The sequence below is a fragment of the Bos indicus genome, chromosome 4 (assembly GCF_029378745.1).
Source record: "Bos indicus isolate NIAB-ARS_2022 breed Sahiwal x Tharparkar chromosome 4, NIAB-ARS_B.indTharparkar_mat_pri_1.0, whole genome shotgun sequence".
NCBI lineage: Eukaryota > Metazoa > Chordata > Mammalia > Artiodactyla > Bovidae > Bos > Bos indicus.
The window spans coordinates 20725682-20738071 of NC_091763.1; the positions used below are offsets into that span (position 1 = coordinate 20725682).

The 12390-nt window shown below is 42.3% G+C and overlaps 1 protein-coding gene across 1 annotated transcript in view; it reads right to left on the reverse strand.

Moving 5' to 3' along the window:
* Positions 1 to 11025: 11025 nt before the first annotated feature.
* The window catches only part of VWDE (von Willebrand factor D and EGF domains), an 83829-nt gene continuing 82464 nt past the window's right edge, over positions 11026 to 12390 (reverse strand). The window contains 1 exon segment of the mRNA XM_070787404.1: positions 11026 to 11235. Coding sequence (XP_070643505.1) covers positions 11026 to 11235 — 210 coding nt within the window.

Consider the following 12390-nt stretch of genomic DNA (forward strand, 5'->3'; position numbering starts at 1 on the left):
GTTGCTATTAGTCCCTAGTTTTTTTTACTGAATAAAGCCCTAGTCCCAACTGTGGTGTTGGGAATCTTTTTTTAATCTGGCCACAACCTACAATTCACAGTCTTTATTTCCTGTCATTGCCCCTCCCTTATGTCCCAGGCAAACTGAGATATATCCCATTCCTTGGAAACATTCCTTTCCTTTGTCCACACTTCGCTCATTCTTTTTCCCTAGAACGTTCTTTAACCATTTCTTTAGTCTCCCAAACTTATTTTCCAACACCCAGCTCAGGTATCCTACCCCCTGCTCTGCTGCTTTTCCTCTGAACTTACTGAAATATTTGGCGACATTTTTCCATTTGTGTACTTTTAAAAGAATTGCCTAATCACAAAGAATATTTGTTATTTTGTTTTTGAACTCTTTTTGTTTTGAACTGAACTTAAAACGTGTTTTAAACTTTTAATCATTACTCAAATGCATTTTGCTAGCTTAGAATTAGTGTTTTTAAAGGTTTTGAAAATCTTGTATCAAGTTGCATGATCTGCAGTTAGATGAAATGTGATCTGTAGTATCTTGGTGAAAAAAAGATTTATTATGTGCATATGCATTTCCTAGCCAATTTCTCAAGAAGAACAAATTCATGAGGTGTTTTTTTGTTGTTTTTTTTTTTTTCCCTGATAGATGTCTGTTTTTTGCTCAGTGACTTTCAGAATTTTTTTTTAGGTTCAGTTCAGTTCAGTCGCTCAGTCATGTCCGACTCTTTGCGACCCCATGAATCGCAGCACGCCAGGCCTCCCTGTCCATCATTACAAAACCTATTTTTTATACAAAGTCTTATGTATAACCCCAATACGTGGTAAAACACAGGCACTTTGATGTCATTGGGGGAAGACCCACAATCCCTCACCACCCATCTTCCACAACGGACCGTGAAACCATTGGTCTAGAGTGTGAAGTTCAGTCACTTCTTTAATGGTAACAGTGCAGTTTAACAAAGCTGCTCTGGCTAATGACTGAATCATATTTCATAACTAGGCAGATAAAACCTTAAATTTGTATTTTATGTTTATATTTTAAAAATAGCTTTGAGAATGACAAGGGAAAAATATATTTCAAATGGTTAGTCTTCAAAGGAAGCTTTAAAAGTTTGGGAACTGTATCTTAAAGTGATTTTGTAATGAACAGTTGAACATTTATTTTCATTTTATGAGTTTCAGATTCTAATAGAATATATTGATGATAATATTTTTTTTTTAATTTCCACAAAGAGTTTAGAACCACCAAGAATTCTAATAACAAATCTGTTTCAGGTATTTAATTCTTAAATATTAAAGGGTACACTCTAAATAAAACTTTTTTGTCTTAATAATTTGTGAATAACTTCAGAATTAAAACAAATGCTATCTGTAAAAACCTATAAAAAGTAAAGAATGAGCTTAAAGTCAGATTTTTTAAAATAAGGTAATCGGTCTGCATTGGGATGATCCCCTAGAGAAGGGAATGGCAACCCACTCCAGTATTCTTGCCTGGAGAATTCCATGGACAGAGGAGCCTGGCCAGCTACAGTCCACGGGGTTGCGAAGAGTCAGACACGACTCAGTGACTTAACACTTTCATTTTACACTCAAATGTAAGCTTTCATGAATTTGAGATAAAGTCTTTTATTCCAGAAGTTATTTGTTCACATATAAAGTAATTTTTTAAAAGTTACACTCTTGTTTATATGTTAATTTTAATTTTGTTCTTATGGATAATCTTGTGTTTTTTGAGTTAAGTAATATGGAATTTCCTAAAATTACATTTTGAATATTCATGTTACTTATCACAATGTTAAAAGCATTGCCTTCTTCAGTATCTTTTCCTTCCTAAAATACTAGCTGACTCTTTGATAAGCTGTGCATAGGTTTAAAAAGGTAGAAGCACTTTCAACACCCTTGAACCATGGAATTCCCATTTTTTTTCTCATGCCTTTTACTTTCTTGCATAGCATCTATCTCTATGTGAAACATTATACATATTTACTGATTTTCTTATTGTCTGTATACGTATAATGAGAAGAGAGATTCTTGCCTATTATATTAACTGCTGTAGTACTCATTCATCTACCACTCCAATTACTTTCCACAACCCCTGAGAGGAGTTCAGGGTGGAGAGCAGAAATGAGGCACTCTGCTTGGGAAAGGGGTGCAGTGGGGACTGACAACAGGTCTTTAGATAGTTAGATTTATTTTTTCAGGAGCTGATTTTATGAGCCTAATTCTTATATTGCCCCATATCTAGAAAAGTACTAAACTCCTTTTCATGGTGACAACTGTTTGTCATTACTTGCAAAAGCTTCATGAGACTAGCAGAAATCTTCTGGAAAAATATGTGCTTGATTGCATGTATTCCCCCATCACCAAAATCTTATATATACTGACCTTCCCCCCTGCTTCTTTGGAGAAGTTTCTCAGAACTATCTGAGATGCTGTCTCCCAGGCGGTAGTTCTCATGCACCCAATAAAACTTAACTCACAACCTGCACATTACGTTTTGTTGATTTTGGCGGGTTTTTTTTTTCTTTTTTGCTGTGCTGGTCTATGTTTTGTGTGGGCTTTTCTCCAGTTACAGCAAGCGGGAGATCCTCTCTAGTTGTGCTAAGCCGGCCTCTCATTGCCGTGGCTTCTCATGTTGCAGAACACAGACTCTAGAGCTCTCAGGTCAGTGGTTGTGGCACATGGGCTTAGTTGCTCCTTGGCATGTGGGATCTTCCCAGACCAGGGATCAAACTCTCATTGGCAGGTGGATTCCCTGAACCACCAGGGAAGCCCACATTGTGTACTTTTTTAAGTCAAGAGGACCTAGATGGGTAGAGGAAAATTTCTGCCTCCTCAACTTTATTTATGAAGTGACCCCATGGGCTGTACAGTCCATGAAATTCTCTAGGCCGGAATACCGGAGTGAGTAGCCTTTCCCTTCTCTAGGGGATATTCCCAACCCTTCAGATATCTTTCTCTGGTACAATTCTGACTCCTGCTGTGTGAATATCTTTCTTGTTTTAATTATACAATTGATGCTATTTAATTACAGAAAAAAGAACTACACACTTAATTTTATAATTGCTAATGATTACTTTGAGAGCAAATTAAAATGTACCATATAGACAGTCTTTATTATCTTTGCAATAGAGATATTTAATATGTCTCTTAAACTTAGATTCTACATTTTCATTTTATTCAGTGCAATATAGAACATAAAGCATACCTATTATAAAATCTATTTTCTAAATGAAGACAGTTTAATGTTTCGTTTTCCATAGTAGTGAATTTCATGGAGCAAAAATCTTTCTAGATAACTTAAGGTTATGGAAATTAACTTGATACTGTTTAGCCAATCTTTATATGAAGTATGCTTGCTGAAACAAACATGTCATTTATGAATTATATACAAACAGTGTAATGTAGGTGAATCATGCTGACACAGTAGAGGTGATTATAGTTTTGGATTTATGTGTGCTCAAAGAACAGAGCAGCTAAAGTACTAATAAATTAGCTGCCCTTTGTGTGAATGGCTTCCTTATGCATTAGTCATCTATCTACTGGGACTCATGATTCTAATGGCACATTTCCTCACAGAAATAATGTTACTCTCTGCTGTTGGAGACATCTTGTTGCCTCAGAATATCCACTCTCCTCTTTTACAGAGCTCTGAGTTTTAGGTGGGTCCCTTGTCGACAAGTGAGGCTTCCCCAATGTCTCAGTCTGTAAAGAATACGCCTGCAATGCAAAAAAACACAAGAGATGTGGATTTGATCCCTGGGTAGGGAAGATCCCCTGGAGGAGGAGATAGCAACCCATTCCAGTAATCTTGACTGGAAAATCCCATGGACAGAGGAACCTGGCAGGTTACAGTCCATGCAGCTGCAAAGAGTCGGACATGACTGAGCACACAAGCTTGCATTTACCAACAAGGAGAAGGCAATGGCAACCCACTCCAGTACTCTTGCCTGGAAAATCCCATGGATGGAAGAGCCTGGTGGGCTACAGTCCATGGGGTCGCTAGGAGTCGGACACGACTGAGCGACTTCACTTTCACTTTTCGTTTTCATGCATTGGAGAAGGAAATGGCGACCCACTCCAGTACTCTTGCCTGGAGAATCCCAGGGACGGAGGAGCCTGGTAGGCTGCTGTCTATAGGGTCGCACAGAGTTGGACACAACTGAAGTGACTTAGCAGCAGCAGAACACTGCCTTTACCAGCCTGCCTTGTGCCTAGATGTGGCATATGACTAAATCTCGGCCAATAATGTAAGTGGAAGCACTGTATATGACATTCATGGGTAGTTTTTTAAGGAAAAGGTCCTCTTCTATCCTCTTTTCTATTGCATGGAACCCAGACTAAATGACAGGAGCTCCAGTGGCTCTTTCAGATTATGAAGTAATCGTGAATTAGAAATCAACACTGAAGGTAATAAACAAGAAATAAAGACTTGCTCAAACAAACAAACACTGAGAGAATTTGTTGCCAATAGGAACTGCCTTGCAAGAAATGTTCAAATGATTTCTTCAAAGAGAAGGTACAGGCCAGAAACTTGGATCTACATAAAGAAAGGAAGAACTTTAGAGATGGATAGATCTTTCATTTGGGGCTTCCCTGGTAGCTCAGATGGTAAAGAATCTGTCTGCAATGCAGGAGACCTGGGTTCGATCCCTGGGTCAAGAAGATTCCCTGAAGAAGGACATGGCAACCCACTCCAGTATTTCTGCTGCAGAATCCCATGCATTGATAAGCCTAACGGGCTACATTCCATAGGGTTGCAAAGAGTCGGACAAGACTGAGTGAGTAACATACACAAAAGAAGGAAAGGTCATTGAAGATGGTGCTGAGTTGGGAATATCCCTTGGGAATTCACTTGTGAATCCCTGCACCCAGGCCCATTATGCCGCAGATCTTCTGTAAGGGTTTCCCAAGAAATGAACACCAATACCTGGAATTAGAAATCTTGAGACTCACAGTTAAGGAAACTGCCAGAGGAAGATCATCTTCAAAGCAGTGCACTTTTTCATCATTTCGGACTCTATCTTTGGCATTAGTATAACTTCATTGGAAAAGAAAAATGGTGAGTTATACAAATGAATACTTTTACATCAGCAAATAAGCAAATAAAAAAACCCAAAACTAAAGCTAGAGTTACCATTCCTTCTTCTCTTCATCCTTCTCCTCTAACTGTCCTTTACACCATAGCCCCCACTTTAAACAAAGCCTGTGAAAATGGTACACGGTAGGTCTCTTGAACTTTAGGCAGTTGCCATCGTTCCCTCTATGAAATAAAGTTCATATTTTATGGCAAGACAAGAAAACTACACATAAAAAATTTTCTCTGCCCTTTGGCCTCCTCTCTCCTATTCTGCATCATGTGCATTAGGCATCAACCGAACCTCCTCATCAGCAGAAATGTCTGCCCACCAAAAAGAGCAACATTCTCCTAACACCATCAAGACAATTCCTTAAAAGATAACATTTCTTCTTGATCTTATGAGGGGCCAAGATGATGCTTAGCTCAGATCAGGATTGTGTAAATTGTTGATACAACATTTAATGTAGGGCCCTCTGCCTCAAACAGAGAAGGCAATGGCAACCCACCCCCATACTCTTGCCTGGAAAACCCCATGGATGGAGGAGCCTTGTAGGCCGCAGTCCATGGGGTTGCACAGAATCGGACACAACTGAAGCGACTTAGCAGCAGCAGCAGCAGCCTCTGCCTCAAAAAGTTATTTGACTGTGCCTTAAGGCTATGGTTTTTCCTGTGGTCACGTACGGATGTGAGAGTTGGACTGTGAAGAAGGCTGAGCGCCGAAGAATTGATGCTTTTGAACTGTGGTGTTGGAGAAGACTCTTGAGAGTCCCTTGGACTGCAAGGAGATCCAACCAGTCCATTCTGAAGGAGATCAGCCCTGGGATTTCTTTGGCAGGAATGATGCTAAAGCTGAAACTCCAGTACTTTGGCCACCTCATGCAAAGAGCTGACTCACTAGAAAAGACTCTGATGCTGGGAGGGATTGAGGGCAGGAGGAGAAGGGGACGACAGAAGATGAGATGGCTGGATGGCATCACCGACTCGATGGACGTGAGTCTGGGTGAACTCCGGGAGTTGGTGATGGACAGGGAGGCCTGGCGTGCTGCGATTCATGGGGTCGCAAAGAGTCGGACACGACTGAGCGACTGAACTGAACTGAACTAACTTCTAATGGGTATAAGCTTCTCAGAGCTTTCTGAGATGCTACCCCTGAGTTATAATCTTCAATTTGTCTCAAATAAAATTTTCTGTTTCTTTCTTCAATTGACTGATTAATTTGCTGTTGACACCACTGACCCTCAGCCACAGATTCTATCTGTGCTAGCCTTCTCCTAACCAATAATTTCCATGATATCACAGTTTGGTGGAGAAATCGTATTGTTTTAAAATTATACAGTCATTACATTTAAATCTACCAATGTATAGAGAAACACCGTCCTGTTCCACTGTTCACAAACGTATCACACTTTGGGAAATGGGTTAGGGTGTTGGGCTGGTTGTTAGAAGACCAGAGGTCTAGAACTTACTCTGCCCCTCAAGGAGCTGTGCTTTTGGAAAGTATGTCTGCATGTGTGGTTCAGTTGTGTCTAACTCTGTGACCCTATGGACTGTCTGCCAGTCTCCCCTGTCCATGGGGATTCTCAGTGGGTTCCCAAGATCCAGGGGATCTTCCCAATCCAGGGATCGAACCTGCGTCTCTTACATCTCATGCATTTGCCTGGGGGTTCTTTACCACTAGCACCACCTGGGAAGCCTGGGAAGCCCTAATAAGCTGGGAAGCATAGGTAAATGTTTCCCTGAGCTCTGTGAGCCATTCTAGCAAATTACTAAATTCAGGGAAGCAGTCATGGGGACCCGTTTTAAGCCCATGAGTCAGAAGTACAGGTCACAACCAGGATTTCAGTTGGTGTCTAAAGTAGGGGTGGTCTTACAGGACTGAGCCCTAACCTGTGGGATCTGACCTATTGTTACCAAATTAGACAGCCTCTATCTTACAGTCCTAGCTGAACTGAAGCCTTCTGGCTTGGTCAGAAAGTTCTTATCTCCTCAGGATCATATTGCCAATAATAAAACAGTTTGGTGCAAGCAAGGCAGGCTTTTATTCGATGACCAGAGAATGGAGAAGGGGAGCTCATGCTCTAAAAGCACCTTCTCCTGAAGGGATGAAAGTGGGAGACTTTTAAGCAGTAAGTGGCAGACAGGTAATCAGGGCTATAGGAAAAGTGTGGAGATTTCCAGGGGCAGCTGCAGGCAGCCCGGGCTTTTGTAGTCTTCCAGGCTCCAGGCATTCTTGTAGAGAAATCAGGGCTGGTTGAGGGTGGTTTACCACTGTATATCTCTGAAAGCACACCTCTCTCAAAGACAAGTGCAAAGCATCTCTGCCAAACACCAGGTACATTTGAAATGAACACAGAGATGAATCAGGGCGTGTCGTTCAGTTCTTAGGGGTATAGAGACAGAAAGAAAATAAATGAAGGCAAGGGATATGCTGACAAAAAACAAGCAAAAAACCAAAAAGCAACCCACAGATCTGTGGCCCGGGCTGCACAGTACAGGTGATACCATCTCCGGGTGATACTATCTCTATTTCTCTGTTCATGAGACATGGTGGTGGGAAGCAAACCATGCACTGATTACTTTGCATCTCTCAACTGTTTTGTCTCTACCCTGTATCTCTAGAAGGAAGCAAGATGGCCTTTCACCTAGAAGGCTTGCTAAAAGCTGGGTGAGCCTTATTTCTGCTATGCTACTTTCCACTAGCCAAAATGGATAATGGCCAGTAATTCACAAGAGACGATCCTAAGAAAAATGAGCTAATTTTACAAAGCTGAAATGTGAACTCTCAGATACTGAATATTAAAAAGCCGATGCTTTCTGCAGGAGCCATTCAGCGGCACTCCAGGGGACACTTGATTTGTCTGAATAATAATAAACTATAATGATAATAGCCAAGCGCACCTCACAGGAGTACTAAGCTTTAATGATTCAATATTTGTGGAACCCTTTGAGCACCTCCAAAGTTATGTAAGCACAAATGAATAGGTAGGGACACTATATACCATTGTTATTTCTACATTAAATCTCTCTTGGTAATTTCCTATCTTATAATGTCTTGTAGGTACTGTATGAGACTAATATATGAACAAAATTATGGAAGAAATAAAGTATAAAATAATATATAGTAGTGATTTCCAATGAAATTATTATAATTTCATATTAGTGAAAGAGAATGGAGTCGTTAATAGCATCTCTAAAAAGTCATTCCTAGGTTGTAAAATAGAAAAATTAAAATCTGGAATAGACCCTTAAGATTTAAATGTCTGAAAAGAGTTTGAAGACACACTTGCTATTTTTTCTTATGAAGGAGACACCTAAGATTTTAGTTGGTTTTTTTCCCACACTGAAGAAATTGTAATGATGTTTTCTCTGTTTATTTCCTAGTAGAAATTGTACACATTATTTTCATACATCTGTCTTTTCATCTTCTCCTCCATCACCAGCATAATTTATGCAATGTGATAGTACATTTAATATTCCTAGTTTAAAAAATATATCTTCACAGTTCAGTTATCCTCATATTTTCCAAAATGCACCATTGTGATTTTGATACTGTCCCTAACTTCCATGAGGTAGCTATGTACAAACTGCATTGACCCAAACAGTCTCCAACAAATTTTCCTCTAACACCAGATCTCCACCAATGAAAGACTCATTTCTTCCAGTGAGTACTGCCTATAAAAACTCCTCTCAGAGGACACTGTGAAAGAGAGTGCTCTTCCTGTCCTTGCCTTTTCCCTTTCACCTAGCTGACATCACATTCTTTAAGACCCAGGGTGTTTCCAGGGGTGATGAGGAAAGGAAAAAAAAGCAAGGTTACCTCTTTGAGGAGTGTAATTCTGAGTAGGACAACACTGCACCAGGTTTTGAACAGGTTCCTCATCCTGAGAGAGGGAAGAAGGGACAAAGAGAGGTCGCCACCGCTAAGTCGCTTCAGTCGTGTCCGACTCTGCGCGACCCCATAGATGGCAGCCCACCAGGCTCCCCCATCCCTGGGATTCTCCAGGCAAGAACACTGGAGTGGGTTGCCATTTCCTTCTCCAGTGCATGAAAGTGAAAAGTGAAAGTGAAGTCACTCAGTCATGTCCGACTCCTAGAGACCCCATGGACTGCAGCCTACCAGGCTCCTCTGTCCATGGGATTTTCCAGGCAAGAGTACTGGAGTGGGGTGCCATTGTCTTCTCCACAAAGACAGGTAGGAGGACATTAATACAAAACCCACATGCTTTGTGTTCTAAGACCATGTGATGGCCTGCAAGCATCAGTCATAGGATTATTTTCCATTCACTGAATATTCTTGTCAATGTTCTGCCTTTTCTTTACAGCATTGATGTTTTGTACACAGTTAATATTTTTACATCCTAATACCCCGTTGAACCTCCTAAGTTTTGTCATTCCACTAGTACTTTTTTAAGATAGCCATTCTCTTATTTATTTATGTGTGCATTTATTTACTGGCCTGGACCGGGTCTTAGTTGCGGCACTCAGGATCTTCTATCTTTGCTGTGGCATGCGGGATCTTCTTAAACTACCTCATGTAGGATGGTTTTAGATGCGGAACGTGGGAGTTTTAGCTGGAGCATGCTAACTTTTGGTTGCAGCCTGTGAATTCAGTGGCAGCATGTGGGATCTAGTTCCCTGACCAGGGACTGAATCTGGACTCCCTGCATTGGGGGCACGGTCATAGCCACTGGACCACCAGGGAAGTCCCAGTCCAGTAGTACTGGGATCAACACAACTCTTAGACTTGGACAAGAGGGGTGTCTATTCCAGCACATACAGAAGCTGCCATTTTCCATGTCACAGCCTGTAGGACCAAAGGTATGTGACCACTCAGAGACAGTGTTCCACCTTCTAAACCATACCATGGTACCTGGGACTCTGAATTGTCTGTTCTACAATCCCTGAGCCCATTCTTCATCCCTATGGGAGCTCTTTCCTGGAGTCTCTCTTCCTGTTGACCTGCTTACAGTGGGCATCTTCCTCCCTAGACACTAGGGGTAGAGAGACAGCTGTTAGCAAAGATGTCTGTGGATCCTAGTTGTGAGGGTGCCTTGTGGGCATTGGAGACCCCTCAAGTGTGAAGTGATACTGGGGTGGGAAGAGACAAAGAGGAAAAATGGATGGTGGAGTTGGGAGAACTGGAGGCAGGGGACGTGCCATCATCATATTCAGTTGTAGAACACAGAAAATTCTGAAAAGTCTCAATGAAAACCTTGCCTCAGCCTCAGACTTTTTCCAAGAGTTTTTAAAAAGAGTCCTGGAGGTAGGATCTGAACTCATCATGTGGGCAGAAAATTCCAGGAATGTACCAGATAGCATGGGCTTCTCGGGTGGTGCTAGTGGTAAAGAACCCACTTGACAATACAGGAGATACAAGGGATGCGGTTTCGATCCCTGGGTCAGGAAGATCCTCTGGAGGAGGGCACAGCAATTCATTTCAGTTTAGAATTCCATGCACAGAGGAGCCTGGCGGGCTACAATCCACAGGGTAGCAAAGAGTCTGACACGACTGAAGTGACAGCACGCAGACAGCAGGTGGCATAAAGAGAAACCTCATTTCTTTTTCATTTCTTTTTTCTCCTTTCCTGCCTTTCTTCCTCTCTCTTTTTTCTTTTCTTCCAGACAAAGGAAAGCTTCCTCTTTTGATCAAAGAATGGAGACGCAAGCACCTGCTTTACAATATGTGCTCTCCCTGACAGGCTGCTGCGGGGATCCTTTACAGGGGTCTTGTCAGCAGGGTGATGCCATCCAACCATCTCATCCTCTGTCGTCCCCTTCTCCTCCTGCGCTCAATCTTTCCCAGCATCAGGGTCTTTTCTAATGAGTCGACACTTTGCATCAGGTGGCCAAAGTATTGGAGCTTCAGCTTCAGTCCTTCCAGTGAATATTCAGGGTTGATTTCCTTGAGGATTGACTGGTGTGATCTCCTTGTTAGCAGGGAGGGGCGGAGTTCTTGCAGATTGGCCCAGGTGTGCTGTTGGCTGCCGGAGGCTCCCGGCAGCGCAGGCGCAGCACCTCTGCGCACAGCCCACAGCGGCCATCTTGAACGTCAGGTGTCGCCGTTGCCCTCTGAGAACTCTGGACCAAAGTGCTGGGTGCGAGGCCTCTGTACACGACTTCCTTTGAGCAGATCAAACAAGACTAAGCCAACAGGAAAAGAAAAAAAGGTTAGACTTTATTTTCTCACCCACGTTCTATTTTTATTTTCTGGGTATTATTAATGGGCTTTGCTAGTGACAAATCCCCCTTCTGCCTTTTGCCCTGCCCCTCATTCTTGAGGGGCACTGAGGGGCACAGGTTGTTTTCTGTAAGTGCTTCCTGTTGAGTGTAGACGTTGTCATCACCCCAGTGGAGCAGCGGGACTTTCCCCCAGCTGCCTTCAGATATGTGTGATGATCCCAAGGCCTCAGCCAGAACTCTCTATCCCTGAGCGACCACCTTTTGTCTTACCTTTTGGAAACAAAGGGCATCAGACAATTTAAGATACTTGGCCCAAATAATAACAAGAGAATAATGGTCATATGTCATATTTTCCTTAAAGTGAAGGTATCTATGTCTTTTACCTGCAGGCAAGTGTCCCCTGACATTGAGACTCACTGCTGTGGCCAGAGTATCCCTGGTCACACTTGGGTTTTGTTCTAGAAGAGAAGCTTCAGGTCAGAAAGAGGTTCACATGCATACTCAAGGGGAGTCTGTTGCCCTAGGTTGTTTCGCTGGAGGGTGGGGCTCAGGAGCCTCTTCCCTTGAGTTTGATGACCCCCCAGAGTGATCCCCTGCAACTTTAGGACAGAGTGGGTGGTTAGCATCACCAGGTGGGGGCCTCCTGCCTGGTATCACATGTGCCAATAGAATAAGACTGAGTGGTTCAAAAGCAAACAAAAGTTCTATGCTTTGATTAGAGAATGGAGAAGTGCAAGCTTGAGCTCTGGAGGACAAGCTTTCCTGACAGGCGCCCAGTCCAGCTGCTTCATATTGTTCCCTTCAGCGGGGACAGGGCCAGAGTTCTGGTGTGTGTGTGTTTGGGGGGCGGGGGCGGGGGGGGGGGGCGGTTTGCTGCTCAGTTCCAGGCTGCCTGTCTTCATCATGCTGTTTGTCAAGAAATAAAACTAATTTTGAAATTGTGCTATTAATTTTCCTGTTCCTTTACCCCATGAAAAAATCTTGTTGTAAAGCTATATCTGTTTTTTAACAAAAGTAGAAAATATTTAACAGTTTGTAGTTTTGGTTTTTGTATCTTTTATATTTGGACAAGCTGGATCTAATTATGTAACAGAGCCCTCATCTGTTTCCAGGGTA